At 40.3% G+C, this 22,684-nt stretch overlaps 1 protein-coding gene across 6 annotated transcripts in view; it reads left to right on the top strand.

Annotated features, from left to right (window-relative positions):
* Positions 1–22,684, top strand: part of NALCN (sodium leak channel, non-selective) — a 290,775-nt gene that overhangs the window by 98,063 nt on the left and 170,028 nt on the right. For all 6 annotated transcript variants that reach the window (XM_036893731.2, XM_036893732.2, XM_036893733.2 and 3 more), the window contains one exon: positions 2,760–2,846. In XM_036893731.2, coding sequence (XP_036749626.1) covers positions 2,760–2,846 — 87 coding nt within the window. The remainder of the gene's footprint in view (positions 1–2,759; positions 2,847–22,684) is intronic.

The following is a 22,684-nucleotide window of genomic DNA, read 5'->3' as shown; positions in this document are numbered from 1 at the left end:
CTTAAAAATGTACAAACTATTTGAGTGAGAGATTCCACTTTTAGGAATTTAGCCTAAGAAAAATTATTGGACCATACCCAATGGTGTATACACTCTAGAATATTTATGGAGGCATTTTGGTCACAAAAAGTAAAATATCTGAACTCTAGAAATAAGTTATTGATTATAAATTATGATATTGGGATCAGGGCAAATCATTAAATCATGATTAACTTTATTGGCATGAATATATGCAGACAACATGTTGATGAGAAAAAGGGGGCTCATGTTTGTGTGTGGGTGTGCATAAAATGCCTAGAAGGTTAACTCTAAAATGTTAGTAGTAGTTGTGCCTGGAAGATGGGCTTAAGATATTTTTCCAGTTCATCTGCATTTTCTTAATATCCGATAGTAAAACTGTGTGAATTATATAACAATAGGGGAAGTTATATCTTTAAAATGAAAGAAATCATTGGACATTCAAACTGAAGCCATTTGTACTATCTGAGTAATTCAGCTACAAAGGGCAAAAAGCCCCAAAAGAGTGGCTTATGTAAAATAGAGTCCCTTTTTCTCTCATGTAAATTTATAGGAGCTTATTTGGGGTCAGTGTGGTAGTCTGTGTTGTCACAGATCCAGACTCCTTGCAGGTTTTTGCTCCACCTTGATAGCCTCCTTTCCCAAAATTGCTTCATGGACTAATATGGCTGCTATAGCTCTAACCCTCACATCCATATTCCAGAGAGCAGGAAGGAAAAATACAGAAAAAATTTCTACTCACATCTTATAAGCCAGTATGTAAATACATGGTCAAGATGAGCTTCAAAATAGGGAAATAATTCATTTTTTGTTTGGAGGTAGGGTGGTTTAGTGGTCCCTTTAAGATTATGTTACTTTGGAAGACAGGGAGAAAAGATATGGAAGAGAGGCAAACAGTCTCCAAAGCACTCTGAGTTCCTGAGGAATCCTGGCTTCAGACATCCCACCATCTACCTCACATAGCTGCTATTACCTTTTCCAATCTAATGGTTTTAAATTTCAGGGACTACAGAGAAATTGAACGTGTTTTCATTTCCTTCACTTAATTTCACACAAAGAAGTGACCTTGAGAGAACACTTTTACTAACAACTAAATTGATTCATTTGATTTTGGCCCACTGGAAAAAAATAATTTAACAAGAAAATTAGTCTACTACTGATCAAAGCGAATTTGTGCCCCAGGGATCCTTTGTGCCATGATAAGAGCATATGGGATGCCGGTACAGAAGGATTTTAGCTGGTGACTGGCAGGAGTGCTTTTGTCTTCCCTCCCTAAAAGGAGACTTCCAAAATTTTGACAGGAACTTTAAAAGGCATTTTAACAAGTTGTCCTTCAACCAATGTATGTGTTCTGAGAATGAGCCCCTTAGTCATGAGGGATGGGCTTTATTCCACCACTAAGAATGCCTTTTAAAATTAATTCTAAAAAGGGAATCAGAATCCTATAAATGGACACCCGAGGAAAACAATTTGTAATTGGCATCTTTAATCAAAGAATCCTCATGTAAATGTGCACTTCCATTTTGTCCTTTTAAAAATGCTCGTATGGTCAGTGAACTTGGGCACCTGTCTCTCACATATTTTATAGAGGGCAAGTTTTCTTTCTATAATTGATCTACTACTTCTACTTTGGGGAGTTCGAAACGATGGTTATAAGTCCTAGGTAATGGGATTTTTGCATCATCTCATATCTCCATCAATTACCCTTATGAACAGAGGGTCATATTAACATGAGATGTAAGTAAGGAAAGGAAATGTTACTTAGGTGTATGAACCAGCCACCTTGGGCAGGAAAAAAACAGTAAGTGCTTGTAGTTAGTATTGTTTCTCAGAAAAATAAAAATCCTTAATTCTACCCTATTTCACTAAAACCCCTCTACACACACACATACACAAACTCCTAGGGAATTGGTAAGAAAATATATTAGTGGGAAAATATTTATAAGTGGGGGATGTCTTCCAGCTGGGTGTGATACTGCAGATAATTAATTTTTGAGGTAGTGGAATATGCAGTCAGATAATAACAACCTAGATATCTAATTCGATGAATATCATATTTTAGTATCCTATACCATCCTGAAATTCATCATTTACATATTTTAAGCCAAAAGAAACGACTTTTTCCCTTCATAAATAATATACATAGAAGTTCTGCTGAGATTACTGTGGCCTAGTTAAAATGATGTCACAAAGTCTGTTAAGTGATGTGTCCGTCTCCTACAGTTAGAATAACACCACCCCCTCTCCCTGTGTGACACGCACATGTTACATTACCCCTGGAACATTTTTCTATTGTGAAGAATGTCCACTCAATAAAGATAAAAGTTCACCATTTCAAGTAAAAGCATACCAGACACAATGCTTTGAAATTCTAATTTTCATCTTCCAGATCTAATATGTAATAATCAATAACCAACATGAGGGGATGAAATACTTTAAATTCTTGTGGGGAAGACTCTTGGGCCATTATGTGCAAAGCATACATAAGGCACCAAGGACTGGATGCCTAGCAAGGATTCAGTAAATGCAAACCATTACCGTTATTCTTGTTATTTTTATTAGTCACCTAAGTTTTCGGTGTTAAAATGAACATAGATTGGAATGATTCATGTTCTACAAGTAAGTTCATAAGAAGACACAGTTTTGATAACATAAGAAATGCAGAAAGCTGGAGACATGAGCTGGAGTGCTCTGCGTTCCGTATGAAGTGTCGCTGACTCATCTCCCTCTTTGTCTTGAAGATGTTTCACGAAGACGCCGCTGGCGGGTGGCAGCTGGTAGCTGTGGATGTCAACAAGCCCCAGGGACGGGCTCCAGCCTGCCTCCAGGTGCGGAACAATGCCGTCTTTAAAACTCAGCCAGCGAACGCTCAACTTTTATTTTCTGCCAGTAAATCCACAGCTCTGCAAGCTCTAAATCTGCCCAAATGTAAGGTCCTGGGGTCAGGGACAGCACTTTACTCCATCCCATATTCCAGGACCTACCTTTTTTTTTTATTTTTTGGTACATAGTAGGGGTGTGGTCAGTCTCTGGTGAATGAATGCACACAGGTAATTGCATGCCAGCCGTATTGAATCAGTGAGGAGTTCTCTCGTCACATTAAATCTTATAAAAAAATTCTTCTACAAGGTCCTGAATTACTTGGGTGAGGCTCACACAATCACAACTGAGCACCTCATGAGCACCTGGGAAGGACTATCTTGCATAGGCTGTCTGTTGTTCTGCATCTGTGAGCTGTCTGAGCAGCATGACGTATAATAACGTGGTGCTTCCTCCCCAAGGTGCATGTGCAGCAAACACAAGGCAGTGGGGCTGCCGGCAGGTCCCCGAGTCCGGGAAGTGACCAAGGGATGGGCCAGCTGGTCTCTGGCCTGGGCACATCCTGGATTGACCATCTGCTCCGAGTCCCTCATAAAGCCACGCACTTCCTTTCTTTGGTGGATTGCGCTGGCCTCTTCTCTCCCTGTCCCCCAAAGTCAGTCATTCTCACTCAAAACCACATCACCTTCCCCAAGAGCAGTGCCCCTCCCATTTCCACTATTTCCATCTCCCTCTTTCCAGGTGAAAAAATCAAGCCACCCCATCGTGGGAACAGAAAACTGGTTCTTCCTTCTTGAGAACTTTATTATTTTCACTCTCTTTTGTTTTCAGTTACAGTTTCCCAAGGGGCTGCTTTTTACAGCTTTTCATACCCCTCTTCATAATTTGGGGAAGGGCTTTTTGCCTGCATCTCCTCCTCTCTTTCTTTTGGATTTTTCTCCGGCGGCACTCGTTGTGCATCATGGACTGGTGCATCGGAAGCAAAACATTGTGCCCGGAACCATTCCTGCGCGCTGCGTTTACATGGCCATTTAGTCATGCGGCTGTTTCTGTCAGTTAATGGTGGGGGGGGAGGAAGAGTTTACAATCAGTGTGGATGATATTTCATATTATTTTGTGGTTCTCTTTCCGTCATATATTTGGTGCTGACAATCGTGCTAATAATTCAACTGCTACAACTACCGCCACCACTACCACTGCTGCTAATAGGAATGACAATATCAGCATCATACCTAAAAAGCACTTGATTTTACATTATTAAGTAATTCATCAACTGATGTGTACTGACACTGCAATGGTCCTGAACAAGACAGACGCGGCCCCCACCCCCACGGAGCTTACAGGTGCTTCCCAGTGGGAGGAGGAAAACCAGCCCTGAACAGGCCATCTTCTCTCCCTGCCCGCCAAAGTCAGTCATTGACAATGCCCCCAGGAGTAATAGGGATCGTGAAGAAGAGATGTAGATGCCGTGGGAGTACGCGCTTTGGAGGCCTCCCTCCTCGTCTGAGAGCCCAGGGAAGGTCCTCGGGAGGAGTGGGATTTGCACTGAGACCAAGAGAAGTGGGGAGGAAGAAAGTCAGGGTGAGGGTCTGGACAGCCAGTGCCATGCGTGCAGGACAGGCATGCTCTGCCAGCCTGCAGAGACCGGGAAGTGGGCTCCAGGGGATCTGGGGGGTCTCCTCAGCTTACACCTCACCAAACAGAGGACTGGTGCCTGCATCCTCTGGTTCCTACTCCCATCTTTATCTAGCTGAGAAATATACCAGGAAAACAAGTTTGTAATAGAAAGAAGTCATCAGGTCTTAGTAAATAAGATTGATCGATGTGGCTTAATCTTCCTACAACTGTTAAACTCAATACCTGATATGACTAACAACGCTTTTGTGATTCTGGGTGTTTGGATGTACGTTATTTTTCCCCTCCCTTTCTTTATATATGTATATAGCTAGCTAAAAATGCATATGTATTGTGTGTGTCTTTATATGTTCCTGTAATGTAAAAAACATACACAGGTATGTGTACATGTATATGTGCACCCACAGCTACATGTATATATATACATATACATACAATATATGTATATGTACATACATTTTTTTACATTGCAGGTATAAATCTATTAGGATTTTATATATTGCAGGCTGCAGTTATTAGGATCTGAGCAGCAGAAACAATTCTTTTCATTGTTTCCTGACATTCCTCCAAGTACACACACGTATCTTAGCCTATTTCAAATGTTTCAATCATTGTGGAATTTCTGCTTCCTTTTTCCTGTATATTGATCATGAAGCTAGCAAATGAATTAGAGCACTTGAAATCTTCCTATTCTTCTACAAAATAATAGGCTTACAGAGCCATTTGTAGAGGAAAAAAAGAGGTACCCCTGGTCTGCAATTTGAAACTCTGCAAATTCCATTCTGGGTTCTGAAATGTAAATTGTAAGTATAATCACAGCTATAATTATAACCATAATGGGAATCATATGCAGGCATGGAGGGAAAGGATTCAATTTGGCGCCCTTAGGGTGGTCTCTTCTGTTTTTATAGTAAATGAAAATACATATGCTCTTAAACTTAATTGCAAAACCCCAAGTTCAGATGCAGACAGATGAGCAGAACTGTATTGCCAACCGGGCAGGCTATGTGTGGTGATGCCATTCGTTGAAATTTTTAGTTGACTGACTTAATCTTAATTAATTTTGCTAAGACACTTTTCATGTTTACACAGTTATTAAATGAAATTCTTACCATGTTTAAAAAGGAACTTAGCCGTAGTAAATCTGTGCAGTTCCTATAAATTCATTACTAAGTTAAGGGCAGACAAAGAAACGTCCTGTAGCCCCTGAGACGCTCCCTCCCACCCTCGTTCTTGCCTGGACTGTCTTTCTGCTTTTCTCCACTCCTCTGGAGGGTGTTGATGGGCATCGTCTGGGACCCCACCCCTTCCTGCCATTGGTCCTCACTGTGGGCTGGAAGTGTCAGAAAGCCCAAGAATATGGATAAGGCAAGTCCCAGGCCTGGTTTCCTTTACCTTTTGTGCTACCACTGCCTCTTAGCACATCCTGTCTCCTAACGGGATTGCCTGACCTCGCACTCTGCTTTCCCAGCTCCCGACATCCTTACTTCGTTCTATGGCAGCATCTTTTCTGAGGGAGAGGAAATCACCCTGTGGCAGCCGCTCAGAGAACAGGCTCTGGAGGCAGACATTTTTCAGCAATGCTGTACGGTCCAGTTCTGGGCATATTGCTGTAAAATGGGGATGATAACTCCTTCTCGGCTGTGGGACCTGAGTATTTATGTCCCAGGCAGGAATTATTTGGTGCTAGGAACAGACCTCATGCTCAGGGGAGCATTTGTTGTGAGCATTATCAGGCTTGCCGGGAGGCTGTGCCTTTCTCTTGCTCTCTGTCGGGGCCACATGATTTTTCATCTCTGTTTTGTCTGTGCGTCTACCTCTATTTTTCTCTTTGAAGACTAGCTTTATTCTGTTTCTTGAATATTGCCCAAATATAGCAGATTGTGACTGAGTTTGGTGACCTCACCTTTAAGAGCTCTAAAGAGACTCACCAGTAAACAGCAAAGCTGAGTGTGAAGCTGGGAGAAAATGGTTTCTTGGCAGGCCACCCAGAAAGGGGATTGGCCAGAGGCGGTGAGTCACGGGAACTGCCAGGAAGCAGTAGGACCACCCGAGCAAAGTATTGGGTTTTCCTACAGTATGAATCCAAAGTAATTTTCCCTACTTAATCCCTTCTAAAACCCTTGCCCGTCTCTGTCTGGGAGCCACTACTCAACACCCTCCTGGGCTTCATGGAGTGGATGGAGAAGGGACAGAACTCTTTCATCATATGAATAGTGGGCCTTGACCTCAGGAGTTATTACTCAAGGATAGTTTCCCTGTTAAACATTTAAGTCTTACAGGACTTGAGAAGTTTGTTAAGGCCTAAATAGGCTATTACGGTCTGAACTGATTTTCAAATCACCCTGTGTTGAATATTTTCTTTGGAGAAACACATAGTTTCCATGTACTTACACATGAATAATTGGTAAATTGAAGCTATTACACAATATAATATTCAGTCATTTCCTTGTACTACAAAAATATGGAATATGTAGAAACACAGATAGGAAGAATACCTATGTATCCACCATTAAAAATAGTAATAGCGAACATTACTGACCACCCACTATGTGTCAGGCACAGAGTATCTCAGAGGTATTAAATTATTTAATTCTGACAACAATGCCATGGATGTGGCCCTCTTAATGACTTCTGTCAAACAAATGGAACTGAGGCACGGAGAGTTCAAGTCATTTGATGAAGGTCACATGACTAGCGACTGACCAGAGACCACATTACACACAGACTACCTCATATTTTAACCACTTTATTTTCATCACTGAGTATTATCCTCCCGTGAACATATACCTCAGGTTATTTATGCATCCATTCATTCACTCTCCTCTTGATGGACATTGAAGTAGCTTTTTATTGTTCTGCTATTGCAAACATTCTAGGACCCTTCTTGTCCATGCATTTTTGTGTACAAGTGTGAAAACTATAAGAGCATATATAATTAGGAGAGCAATTGCTGGATGAAAAGATATAAACAGTGTTAGGCTCTATGAGATGTTGCCTACTGGCTCCCCAGATTACAGTGCCACTGTTCACTCTTACTAGCAACCTCTAAGTGTTCATTCTTTCACATCCTTGTCCATGCTTGGTGTTATCAGTGTTACACCTGATGGCATGAATTATGTACGTATGTTCAGTTTGGATCTCTCCAGTTACAGTCTATGAATTTGAGTATCTTGTCCATATATTCATAGGCTTCTTATATTTTCTGTAGATTGCTTATTCACGTGTGTTGCCCATTTACCTGTTGATTTTTCCAGATGATTTTCAGAAATTCTATACAATTCCAAATGGCATATCCCTTCTAAGAAGACATTGAAATATTAGAGAGAAATCCAAAATGTTAATGCTTGACATATGATTGCATATTTTATATGTCCACCATCTTCAGGCAGCAGTATAATTCTTTTATGTGGCATTGCCAAACTATTTAGAAAGTTTCTTCAGGGTGTCCTTAAGTGCAAGTCTCAGAAAAGTGTAAACTTATAATTGACTCTTTTGGCATCAACCAGTTACTTTGCTGCTTAAACTCTATTTCAGCATAAGTAACAGCTGCATGAAGAGGTCACCTTAATGCATAACTAGAGTCCTGTTAAATTGGAACCTCATTCCTCAGCAGCTGCTGTGATAATCCATTTTTCTCTTTCCTCTCAGATAGGGGTTTTCATCTCTTGACAATTTGACAGATGTGGCTGTACAGTTTTGAGCCATCTTCCAACACATGCAATGATCTATTATCACAAAGAGAGTCACTGACAGGGAAGTGAAAGTATGCATGAGATCTGGTATGCTCACGCTCAGTTTCTCTCGGTTACAGCCCACTGTATGTCTCCTTCTATAAAGAACAGGGATAATAGTGTAGTAGCCTTACAAGATTAAAGATGGCGGCGTGAGAGGTGAGACAGAGGCCTCCTCCTAAAACCGCATATAATACAAAAATATTATTAATACAACTAATCCTGAAAGAGCAACAGGAAAGAGGGCTGCTCCAGACTACATACACCTAGAGAAAAGAATAAAACTCACAGAACAGGACAACGTATCAAAGCCATGGCCCAGCGGGACCCAAGCCCTTCTCCCACTGCAGCTCACAGGCAAGAGGAAGATAAATGGAGCAGGGAGGGAGTGGAGGCCTGGGACTGCTGAACACCTAGCTCTGGAGATCTGCTCTGGGAGCATGAACCTACATTGCATGGTGCTCTGGTGATTAGTGGGGTTGGAAAGCTAAGACAGGCAGAATACCTGGAGAGACTGAGATTCCAGCTGCTTGTGGAACACAGGGATCCATATCCTGCTTCTCTGGGACAAAATAAAGGAGGGCAGTCTGAGAGGCTTCCTAACAGCGAGAGGACTGCTAAAGGGGCAAGGATTGCACAGAACTTACTGCTCAGGAGCAAGGATACGTAGACAAAATTGTCTGGGTACACTCTGCCCTGCAGGTTGCGAACTTTCACAGTCTTCAGGTGCTCCATCCCCTGGCTGGCTATGCAGCTCTAAGGCTCCCCTGTGATGTGCAGCCCGCTGTGCCTTCCTCCTAGGCAGCCCACACCTGGCTCGCAAACCAGCAAACCCTGCCCTGGAATTAGGCCAGCCAGAAGGAAGGCCCACCTCTAGCAGCTATAAACGCAAAGCATAGAGGCTTATACCTGTGTGCTCCGCCCACTGGTTCTGGCAGTGAAGATAGGCATAGCAGCCAGGAAGCAGGAAAGAGCTCTTTCCTCCCTCAAGGCACTAATACCACTCCCCTCCCCTGTGACCCCCAACATTGCTCCAGGGTCTGAGCAGCTCCAGAGAGTAGAGCTTCTGGGCACTACAAGGCGCTACATACAAATATGAAACATCAAAGGAACCTGGTTCAAAGCAAAATCATAAATACACCAGAGAAAGAGTCAAATGAAATCGACCTCATGAATCTTCCTGAAAGAGATTTCAAAATACAAATCACAAACGTGCTCATGGAGGTACAGAAAAATATTCAAGAACTCAGGAATGAATTCTGGTTGGAGATCCATTATTACAGAACACAGTATCAGAAATGAAACATACAATGGAAGGTTTTAAAAGCAGATCAGATATGGTGGAGGAGACAATAAATGAAATAGAAATTAGAGAAAAGGAATACAAAGAAGCTGACATACAGAGAGAAAAAGGATTTCTAAGAATGAAAGAATATTGAGAGAACTGTGTGACCAATCCAAATGGAACAATATGCATATTATAGGGATACCAGAAGAAGAAGAAGAGAGAAAAAGGGATAGAAAGTATCTTTGAGGAGGTAATTGCTGAAAACTTTCCCAGTCTGGGGAAGGAGATAGTCTCTCAGGCCATGGAGGTGCACAGATCTCCCAACACAAGGGACCCACAAAAGACAACACCAAGACATACAGTAATTAAAATGGCAAAGATCAAGGATAAGGACAGACTATTAAAAGCAGCCAGAGAGAGAAATAAGATCACATACAAAGAAAAGCCCATCAGGCTATCATCAGACTTCTCAGGAGAAAATTTACAGGCCAGAAGGGAGTGGTATGATATATTTAATGTAATGAAGCAGAAGTGCCTCGAACCAAGAATACTTTATCCAGCAAGATTATCATTTAAATTTGAAGGAGGGATTAAACAATTTCCAGATAAGCAAAAGCTGAGAGAATTTACCTCACACAAACCATCTTTACAGTGTATTTTGGAGGGACTGTTATAGATAGAAGTGTTCCTAAGATTTAATAACTATCACCAGAGGTAATAAAACCACAGTAAAGAAAGTAGAACAGTTAATTACTAAGCAAATGCAAAATTAAATCAACTACCCCCAAAAAGTCAATCAAGGGATAGAAAAAGAGTACAGAGTATGATATCTAATATATAAAGAATGGAGGAGGAAGAAAAAGGAGAAAAAAAAAGAACCTGTAGATTGTCTTTGTACTAGCATACTGAGTTAACTTAGACTTTTAGATAGTAAGGAAGTTAACCTTGAATCTAAAGCCTGCAATGACAATAAGTACATACCTATTGATAATCAACCTAAATCTAAATGGTCTGAATGCACCAATCAAAAGACATAGAGTCACTGAATGGATTTTTAAAAAAGACCCATCTATATGCTGCCTACAGGAGACTCACCTTAAACCCAAAGGCATACACAGACTAAAAGTGAAGGGATGGAAAAAGATATTTCATGCAATAAATAGGGAGAAAAAAGCAGGAGTTGCAGTACTTGTATCAGACAAAATAGACTTCAAAACAAAGAAAGTCACAAAAGACAAAGAAGGACATTACATAATGATAAAGGGGTCAATCCAACAAGAGGATATAACCATTATAAATATCTATGCACCCAACACAGAAGCACCAGCATATGTGAAACAAATACTAACAGAATTAAAAGGAGAAATAGAAAGCAATGCATTCATTCTAGGAGACTTCAACACTCCACTCACTCCAAAGGACAGATCAACCAGACAGAAAATAAATAAGGGGACAAGGCACTGAACAACACATTAGAACAGATGGACCTAAGGGACATCTATAGAACTCTACACCCAAAAGCAGCAGGACACACATTCTTCTCAAGTGCACATGGAACATTTTCAAGAATAGATCATACACTAGGCCACAAAAAGAGCCTCAGTAAATTCAAAAAGATGGAAATTGTACCAACCAGCTTTTCAGGCCACAAAGGTATGAAACTAAAAATAAATCACTCAAACCAAAATATCACAAACACATGGAGGCTTCACAACGTGCTCCAAATAACTAATAGACCAATGACCAAATAAAAACAGAGATTAAGCAATATATGGACACAAATTATAATAATTCAACACCATAAAATCTATGGGATGCAGCAAAGGCCATGCTAAGAGAGAAGTATATTGCAATACAGGCCTACCTCAGGAAAGAAGAACAATTCCAAATGAACAGTCTAAACTCACAATTAATGAAATGGGAAAAAGAAGAACAAATGAGGCCCAAAGTCAGTAGAAGGAGGGACATAATAAAGATTAGAGCAGAAATTAATAAAATCAAGAAGAATAAAACAATAGAATCAATGAAAGCAAGAGTTGGTTCTTTGAGAAAATAAACAAAATAGATAAACCCCTAGCCAGACTTATCAAGAAAAAAAGAGAGTCTACACACATAAACAGAATCAGAAATGAGAAAGGGAAAATCACAACGGACACCTCAAAAATACAAAGAATTACTAGAGAATACTATGAAAAATTATATGCTAACAAACTAGATAACCTAGAAGAAATGGACAACTTTCTAGAAAAATACAACCTTCCAAGGCTGACCCAGGAAGGAACAGAAAATCTGAAAAGACCAATTACCAGCGAGGAAATTGAATTTGTGATAAAAAAAAAACTAGAAACAAAAATCCTGGACCAGATGGCTTCACTGCTGAATTTTATCAAACATTTAGTGAAGACCTAATACCCATCTTTAAAATTTTCCAAAAAGTAGAAGAGGAGGGAATACTTCCAAACTCTTTCTATGAGGCCAGCATCACCCTAATACCAAAACCAGGCAAAGACCCCACAGAAAAAGAAAATTACAGACCAATACCCCTGATGAACATAGATACAAAAATACTCAACAAAATATTAGCAAACCAAATTCAAAAATATATCAAAAAGATCATCCACCATGATCAAGTAGGATTTATTCCAGGGATGCAAGGATAGTCCAACATTAGAAAATCCATCAACATCATCCACCACATCAACAAAATGAAGGACTAAAACCACATGATCATCTCCATAGATGCCGAAAAAGCATTTGAAAAAATTCAACATCCATTCATGATTAAAACTCTCAACAAAATGGGTATAGAGGGCAAGTGCCTCAACATAATAAAGGCCATATATGACAAACCCACAGCCAACATTATAGAGAACGGCGAGAAGCTGAAAGCTTTTCCTCTGAGATCAGGAACAAGACAGGGATGTCCACTCTCTCCACTGTTATTCAGCATAGTACTGGAGGTCCTAGCCACGGCAATCAGACAAAATAAAGAAATACAAGGAATCCAGATTGGTAAGGAAGAAGTTAAACTGTCAGTGTTTGCAGATCACATGGTATTGTACATTTTAAAAACCTAAAGAATTCACTCCAAAATTACTAGATCTAATATCTGTGTTCAGCAAAGTTGCAGGTTACAAAATTAATACACAGAAATCTGTTGCATTCCTATGCACTAATGATAAACTAGCAGAAAGAGAAATCAGAAAAATGAATCCATTCAGAATTGCATCAAAACAAATAAAATACCTAGGAATAAACCTAACCAAGAAGTGAACAACCCATACTCTGAAAACTACAAGACACTCATGAAAGAAATTAAAGAAGATACCAATGAATAGAAATACATCCCATGCTCATGGACAGGAAGAATTAAGAATGTTAAAATAGCCATCCTGCCTAAAGCAATCTACAGATTCAGTGCAATTCCTATCAAAATACCAAGAGCATTCTTCAATGAACTAGGGCAAATCATTCTAAAATTCATATGGAACCACAAAAGACCCTGTATAGCCAAAGCAATCCTGAGAAGGAAGAATAAACTAGGGGGATTATGCTCCCCAATTTCAAGCTCTACTACAAAGCCACAGTAATCAAGACAGTTTGGTACTGGCACAAGAACAGAACAATAGACCAACGGAACAGACTAGAGAGACCAGATATAAACCCAGCCATATATGGTCAATTAATATATGGTAAAAGAGCCATGGACATACAATGGGGAAATGACAGCCTCTTCAACAACTGGTGTTGGCAAAACTGGACAGCTACATGCAAGAGAATGAAACTGGATTATTGTCTAACCCCATACACAAAAGCAAACTCAAAATGGATCAAAGACCTGAATGTAAGTCATGAAACCATAAAACTCTTAGAAGACAACATAGGCAAAAATCTCCTGAATATAAGCACGAGCTACTTCTTCCTGAATGCAGCTCTTCAAGTGAGGGAAACAAAAGCAAAAATGAACACATGGGACTACATCAAACTGAAAAGCTTCTGTATGGAAAAGGATACCATCATCAGAACAAAAAGGCATCCTACAGTATGGGAGAATATATTTGTAAATGACAGATCCAACATGGGGTTAACATCCAAATTATATAAAGAACTCACATGTCTCAACACCCAAAAAGCAAATAACCCTATTAAAATATGGGCAGAGGATATGAAGAGACAATTCTCCAAAGAAGAAATTCAGATGACCAACAGGCACACGAAAAGATGCTCCACATCACTAATCATCAGGGAAATGCAAATTAAAACCACAATGAGATTTCACCTCACACCAGTAAAGAAGGCCAGCATCAAAAAGACTAAGAACAACAAATGCTGGCAAGGATGCAGAGAAAGGGTAACCCTCCTACACTGCTGGTGGAAATGTAAGCTAGTTCAACCATTGTGGAAAGCAATATAGAGGTTCCTCAAAAAACTAAAAATAGAAATACAATTTGACCCAGGAATTCCACTTCTAGGAATTTACCCAAAGAATACAAGTTCTCATATTCAAAAAGACATATGCACCCCTATGTTTATCACAGCACTATTTACAATAGCCAAGATATGGAAGCAACCTAAGTGTCCATCAGTAGATGAATGGATAAAGAAGATGTGGTACCTATACACAGTGGAATACTATTCAGCCATAAGAAAGAAACAAATCCTACCATTTGCAACAACATGGATGGAGCTGGAGGATATTATGCTCAGTGGAATAAGCCAGGCAGAGAAAGACAAGTGCCAAATGATTTCCCTCATTTGTGGAGTATAGCAACGAAGCAAAACTGAAGGAACAAAACAGCAGCAGACTCACAGACTCCAAGAGGGGACTAACGGTTACCAAAGGGTAGGGGTGTAGGAGGGCAGGTGGGAAGGGAGGGAGAAGGGGATTGAGGGGTATTATGTTTAGTACACATGGTGTGAGGGGTCACGGGGAAGACAGTGTAGCACAGAGAAGGCAAATAGTGAATCTGTGGCATCTTACTACACTGATGGACAGTGACTGCAATGGGATATGGGTAAATGTTGTAACGACATTGTTTTTTCATGTGAAACCTTCATAGGAGTGTATATCAATAATACATTAAGAAAAAAAAAGAAAAGAACAGGGATAATAGGCTTTTACCATAAGTAGGTCAAATTGTGGCAAAATTATTACTATAGTGTTTTAATGCTTTTTGAGGAAATTTCCATTGAAGGCACAGATTGGGAGGAGATAGACTGTGTAATACGTGTATTTCAAGTGATAAAGTGACATCTCAAGCACTTCCTTATCATCTGCCTTCTTAATGAACCTTCCCGCAAACTGGCAGATGATTTCAAGAAATGGTTGAGCCCACTGGAATTAGTTTCCATCCATGAGCAAACCTCTTCTCTACTTACTGATCAGTGTGAGCAGACAATGTGGTCCAGCTTAGGCAGTATGGCCCAGGAAAATCTAGGATGATTTGCTAAACCTCCCAGAGCTCAGTTTCCTGACCTGAAAAGTGGGGATGATAATATCTCTCAGGTTTTGTAAGAATTAGAAATAATGCGCACAAAATGCCTAGCACAGTGTGGGGGATGCAGTGGGTCACTTGGTCTGTAGAAATGATTTCCATTACCACTAGCATACTCTGCTGTGTTCACTCTGAGAATATTCTGCAGGCTTCCACAAAGCTCTCATGCACACCATAGTCCAATGACTTCACAGCCTTTGTTTCTAACCCTGCTTTCTGAATCTTAGCAGCATCTTTCTAAAGGTCCAGCACACATGCTCCCTGGCCGCCTCATGGTCATATTTCCCATCTCATTTCAAAAACCAAAAAAACCTCTCTCCGCACCCCCACCACTCCCACATAGAAACCAGGCTTTTCCTGCATCTGCAGAAATCTGCAGACCTCCCTATAATCCCCCCAAATCTGATTTGTCTTCAGTTCTGTCATTAGTTCGGTGTTGCAAATTTCTCTGAGTCATGTCCTCCACCGCTCATACTTCCCTACCCTCAGAATCAGGTCGAACAGAACTCCCGCAGTGCAGTATCATCTGACTCCTTGATTATACCGGGTCACTTTCTTTACTCCCCATAGCTTCCATGTTAACTTTCATGTGATAAGCGCTTAGCAAATATTTGGGGGATGATATGTGGCTGCACACATGTGTATGCTTTTCTGTACAGAACTGTAGAACCACACACCTGGCAGACACAAGCTCTTCCTCTCTCCACATGAAGATGCCAGCAATCCCTCCCCCAGATACACGCGCCCACGCACACCCTCATCATCTGATTCTAACAGCAGGACATATAACCGTTGGCCTGGAGGAAAAGTTTTGGAGAAACAAAGGAACAAAAAAATTATTCTCTATAACCTAGAATGAGAATTAAAAATAGGAAGAATAAAATAGCTAAAGGCCAAACAGTACCAACAAGAGGTGTAAGGAGGTAGCTATGAGGTTAATTGAAAAAGAACTATTGTTGTCTTGAAACCAGTTGTGCCCAAATCAACTAAAGAAATGATAAAATAGTAAATAGTTCTCCTATTAAATATATAGATATACTACATATATTCAAAATATAATACATGGATTATTTACAATAAGAATTATATTCAGAATAGGTACCAGAAAACCAGACATATAAAAAAAAAAGATAAAATTATTAATAATGTTTTAATTTATTTATCCATCTTACTATTGATTTAATGATTTTGCCTCTTGGACTTTTGAGCCTCATTGGAGGAAATATTCAGAACATCTTTAAATTATTCGCATTTCAGATGATCTCAAACTAAATTCCTATATCATTTTGTATCCTTTCATCTTCCATTTTGAGTAAATTCTATTACTCTTTAGTTTTTACATTCATTATTAATCAGGAAATATTTATTAACTTATGCCAGGCATTCATAATAATACAGTCTTTGGAGGCAAATTTCCATCAAATATTTGTTGTGTTGTCTCCTCTGGGAAAAAGGAAGGATATATGTTCCTGAAAGTCTTGATTTCTGGGGTTAAATGTGCAACCCTCTTTACAACCTTCAGGCGTGGTTTGCAGTTGCTGTGTATTTTCTCAGTGTTCAACACAGTTAATGCAGGTGAAGAGTTGGGAAGCTCAGTGTGCCACCTGGGCCCTCAGGCTGATGACATAGTTTGGATATAGCGGAAAACCTGTCATTTTGTATTTGGTATAATTTTTATATGGTTTTTCAATCTTTGAAATTTATTTTTTCTCTCCCCTAAGTATTTTTTATTGAAGTATAGTTGATATACAATATTATATTGGTTCCAAGTATACAACAAGGTGATTCAACAGTTATATATGTTATTAAATGCTCACTCCAACTGGTGTAATTACTGTCAGTACAGGCTGATGTTAGAGAACCATTCTATATTCTCTATGCATTGCTGTCATGCCCATGACTAATTTATATATAATTGAGATTTTGTGCCCCTTAATCCCCTTCACCTATTTCACCCACCTACCCCAGCCCCTCTCCCATGGTAACTGCCAGTCACTTCTCAGTATCTGTGAGTCTAACTATTTTAAATATCTTGAAGTGAGGCTCCCACTTCAAGATATTGTACAGCTCAGAACTTTTTATTTCTTCATTCATCAAATATACCAACCTAAGGCCGTCATTGCATTAGATATTCAGTTTATTTAAAAAGACAGGTATTTAATTTCATTTTTGATTGTATAATTCCCCTCTTGAATTTAAAACAAAAGTTCTGTGTTCACCTGCCCACCACTTAATGCTAAAGCTAAAAATAAACATATAAAAGTAAATCTCAAACAATTCTACATATAGACATCTTAATTAGTTATGGGAATGTCAATTAAAGTGTCCTCAAAGATCTTAAAACCATCCTGGTTTGAGTGGCCCCTGTTGTAGGCTCTCCTAACTTCTCACTAAAGTACTCAGGAAGACAAAGAAAAAAGAAAACTCACAGAACTGATTATGAGACTAAAAAATCACCTTTTGTCAAAATCTGGCAAAACCCGCCAGTGGAGCTCAAATGAGAAAAATCAGGGATGTGAGTGCCCGCACACTGGCATTTCACTTGCACGTGACTGTACGTCAGCATCAGAGGACTGTGAGGAAGGGCCCAAGTGACAGAGACTTACTGCTGGGACATGAGCAGGGACCTCTGCCACCATCAGTCGGGGTCCTCTTGTGCCCAAAGCTGGCTTGGTGCATCTTCCTGGAATATGCCCGTACATAGATTATATTACTTGAAACAACAAGATTATATAACTTGTTTTACTCACTTTGCATTAATATATCCAAAAAAAGGAGGTCAAGAGTGACAAGGATGTGGGGCCATCATCCAGTTTGGAGACCCCTCTTATCAAGACACCTTGGGGGAGGCTGCCTTCTGGAGCTTGGCCCATGGTCTACACAGCAGGGTTCAGAGTACCAGTGCAGCTTTCATTTACTACAGGAGACAGAGAAATGAATAAAAGAGATCTCCATCCCCTGGAGGCTACTTCCCGTGGAAGGAAGCAGAAAATGCTTCCTGACTAGTTGAGTAGATGGGGGAAATCAAGTCATATCAAACAGTCTTGTTGAATCCACTGTGTGTCCAACATTAGAGGACGTCAGCACTGAAGTCTGCAGGAATTCGAGGCAGAAGATAATACTAGTGGGCTTTAATTTCCCTCTTACACTACTCATCTTCCAACACCAGGGAATGTGGGGGAAAAATACTATGGGAGAAGTAATACTTTGATTTTTGTTACTATCCATGCCCAGCAAAGTAAGCAAGGTCAACACTTTATTGTCACAAAGCCAAGATTTTAGCATTTTCATTCCCGATTTTTTTCAAATTGTCAATAATGAAGTCATGTAGGGACATTGACTTCTTAATCCTTAAATTATAGTTTAGCTAACTGAAAGGTCTTTGTACATGTCTTCATTTGCTTCTCCCTTCTCCTGCTAATCCATACCTGCATGGCCACAAAGTGTGCGGAAACAAGGAGATATTAGGCAGTTTTCTGTAAGATATTTTAAGTGCTCTTTATGGCATCATATGTGTTGTCCTTCACTGAAGCTTTCATAAAGAAAATATGCTGTGATTTAAATCAATTCCAGACAATTATATTGGACAGGTAATAGAAAAGCCTCCATTTTGATTTTTCATTACTTCAGCTGATTCATCCAGACCCTTCATTATCTTAGTGACAGTCTTCCAATGCCCCAGATGTTTTTTGTGTGTGCTTTATAAGATGCTTAGAAAGGTATATCTATATGACTGCCCTGGCATTTGGGCCCTAAGTCTCTAACTATCAGAACAAGATGTTTATATGTACATATATATATGGTCCAGCCTAGAGTAACAAGGGTGAGCAGGTTGAGAAAGCCCATTCAGTGGTCTACCCTTCTCACAAGGATCGTTATGTATGATCAGAGTTTTCAGATAGCTCACAGCAATGACCTCTCCAAGATGGTGCCAGACAGCCCGGGCAGCTGGGGGCTTGGGGGCGGGGTGCTCCAGCTTGCCTGCAAATGTTTAAAATGGTTGCCAACCATCTTGAAGTCCTGGAGTCTGATTGGTAGCATCTGCTCATTTCCATGGTGTGACTGCTCCCACCATGGCCAGTTCCCAGTGAACAACGAGGCGTTGCTGACCATGAAGCTGGGGAGCAGTTCCTACAGAAGCAGGCCCCACACGCCACATGAAGGCATCTTCCTGAGCCCCTCTTCCTTTTTCCTACGACTTGACCTGCACTTATCTGCATGCTTTTAGCCAGCTTACTGTCCAGAAGAGAGAAGAGAGTCAGAACTTGCGCACCAGCAGGGCCTTCCCGGCACCGCGAGTTCCCGTGGCTTTGTGGAAGTGACCCGTGGATTTCCTCCTGCCCTCTGGATGCCAAGGCAGAGTTTCTCAGGACACTCATTGGTCTGTTTTCACTATTGATGTACATGCATTTCCCTTTAAACACAAGTTCTTTATATTGGACAATTTATTTTGTAAATCGGTTATAGAAGGAATGAGTTTCCAGATGTCTTCTACAAAAGAGAAGTGAAAGATGCACCGTTTGCAAATGGGAGATTTATTTTACATTTTACACACTTGGTCTTTTACATTATGTTCTTGTTCTTATGCTCATGGCTCACATGAAGGATGGGTTCTGAGAATTTCATCTTGTAATTACATTGTTCTCCAAATACGTTTATTTTGAAATCCAATGAAAATATTACTTTTAGTATGTGGCTGATACAATGTTTGGTGCATGAAATTTGTTTACCAAGGAGGATATTTTATTTACTCAAGCAGCAATTTAAAATAAGATTTTATTTCTGACCTATACTCTTCATTATCCTAATTTATCCTTATTGTGGCCTCTGAGGCCACAATTTTCATTTGTTAGATGTTTGCCTGTGGAGTCTTCAAAATCTTTCAGGCACTATTTTATAGGAAAAATTACTGAACAAATTAATACAAATACCTCCTATGAAGTCTTGAGGATTCAATAAAATCCTCTAGAAATGAAATAGCTTAAGACCTTTTTGAAAAACATATAAATTTTCATGGTCCCTCTCAATATTAGTTATCTCTTCCACTTGATTTCTAGTTGTACCTTCAGACTTTCTCCATAAGCAACTGATTGTATCACTACCTTTAAATGCTTAGAGCGTTTTCAAAAACAGCAATAATAAGAAGAGTGTGGAGCACAAGAAACCTGTTATGGGTTAGGCCCTACACTATGTAGTTTTATTAACATTCATGCTACAACCTAGAGATGTAGATGGTATCACATCCATTTCCCACATAAGAACACTGACTCACATAGAGGGTAAATCGTGCACAGTCAAGATCTGAACTCAGCTAAAGTCTTCAAGTCTTCAAAATCGACATTATTTTACACCATGGAGCTCGAATACCCTTCTCTGAAGAACAAATCATCTGCAGCTTTCAAATACAGGGTTTACAAACTTGTACCCTCAATTTAATCAGAAACATTTGTCAAGGGAGCAGCTCCTTATTCTTTAATATGTACAGCAGAGTGAGATGCACTTTGCTCAACAGAAGACAAGAGAGCATCTGCTTTGGACTCAAAGCATCTCAGGCTGCTCTCTTACTCTATGAGCTTGGACATATGCTTATCCTTACCTGTTTCTCCATATGTGAAAGGGGGTAACATAACCACCTATCTCATAGGGTTGTTGAGAATCAAGTGAACTCCTTACCTCAGCATGCAGTATGCTTGGAATGAAGCTTGACACAAGCCAGGTGTTCCAATATGAGCTCCTGTTTTGATAATACATCCTGCTGGGGTCAGTTTGAATGAATGAGGATCTCTGTCCGTGGGTGGTGTAAACTTCACAGTCTCTTGGGAACATGTCTCTCTTGGTGGGACTCAGAACTAATATAAGTAAGTGTGATCTTTCTTGATCTTCTGCTTGAAGCTGGACTTAGTGTCATTGCTCCAGATTCACTATCACTTTATCCATTCTGAAATAAAGAGGAAAACTTGGGTTTGTGTAATGAGTTTACATTTGCAGTAATAACTATTACAGAGACCCCTACTGACAAGTCACCTTGGATGGAATCCTCTGGTCAGATAGCATTTTGTGGCACTGGCACTTGTATACAATCAAGTTTCATAGATGATTTGAGCTGGAACATGTCAAAGTCATCAGCAATGCTTGTATTCATTTCCTGTCGCTGTAGCAAAGCACTACAGACTTAGTGATTTAAAAATCCCACAGATTTATTATTTATAGTCTACAGGTTAGAAGTCCAAAATGGGCTTCACTGGCTTGGAGGTCTCTCCCTGCACACTAGGTGAAGCACTAGGAGAAACCTCAACCTGGATGGGGGAGGGTTCTTGACTGAATGAGAAAGAATTCTCGAGCAAGTCAGAAAAGTGTAGGTAAAGAAGGAATTCACTAAAGTGACAGCGGCAGGGAATGGAGGCTGCCTTGCAGGCAGCAGAGAACAGGAAAGTGCAAGGGAAAGAGGGAAAGTTCTCAGCCTAGGGCAGATTCCCTTGCCGATTCCTGAAGCCAGGGTCACCTGGCATCCTGTGTCCACTTGGATCTGCATGGCATGGGGAATAAGCCCTATCTCTCCAGGTTCTGGGGGAGCCATGGAGCACAGGATGGAGTGTATTACATTCTGAGAACTTCCCAAAGAAAGGAGATTTTCAGACAGGCTACTAAGAGCAGATCACACAGTTGCAGTTTTGTCTGGATCACCCAGGTGATGGACACACGCAGGTCAAACCTGAGCTCTTAGCAGCCCCTTCCTCCTTACTAGGAGAAAAGTGGAGACAGAGTGAAGCCTTGGAAATAAAATAAAATAGCAAAGAGACAAGCCACGGTAATTTGAGCAATGAGAAAGCTTTATTTGAAAGTATACACTTAAAGAAAGGAAAGTGCAGGCGTCCTCAGAAAGGAGGCGCACTCAAAGTTTCGGGATTCTGTCTTTCAAAGCTTTCAAGAATGGGGCAAAGGGCATAGGCTTGACTTGTGGTCTCAAGGTGCTTGTCTCTGGTGAGAGACACCACGTTTCCTTTCCTTTATTATCAGTCCTCCAGCTAATTCTGCTAAATAAACCCAACAAGGGATCAATTTATCCTGTTCTCTAAGATAGTGGTCACCCTCAAGCAGTGGGTACATATCAGTTAAGACTGCCTGCCCTGCCTTAAGGTAGGCTGTTGGGTTATTGTCTGATTACCAGAGAATATGTTAGGAATCTTACTTCTCAAATCTCTGATTTTTAAAATGGAATCTTGGCCTGAAGATGGGGTCCCTCCTGTTCTTACCATACTGTTTATATCTCAGCATTTTTCATCCTAGGCAGGAAAAGTTAACCATGATGCTTGTTCCGTGTCCCTGCCCCACCTCAGCTTCAAAGTCAAGGTGTCCACAAGGCTGTGTTACTTCTGACAATTCTGGGGAAGAAAATGTTTCCTTGCCTTTCCCAGATTCTAGAGCCCCTGCATTCCTAGGCTTTATGACAGAGGTTGTGCTGGTGTCTTCATAATACCCACAGACAGTTGAAGAACCAACACATACTTTTGTCTTCGTGCAACCAAACTGGTTTAGTTAATTTGTAGTTGTAGAGTTGGAAAAGGAGGGAAAGAAGGCATGCATTTTTGGATGGTGAATCCTAATAAACCACCATAATAGTCCAGCCAGGACTTGTCTGTTCCGTTCAGTGATAAAGACTTCGGGAATCGTGAAATTGTGAATTTGTAAAAAAT

This window comes from Manis pentadactyla, chromosome 17 (assembly GCF_030020395.1).
Source record: "Manis pentadactyla isolate mManPen7 chromosome 17, mManPen7.hap1, whole genome shotgun sequence".
NCBI lineage: Eukaryota > Metazoa > Chordata > Mammalia > Pholidota > Manidae > Manis > Manis pentadactyla.
Note: the sequence above shows the minus strand (reverse complement) of the source record. Positions and strands in the feature narration are given on the sequence as shown.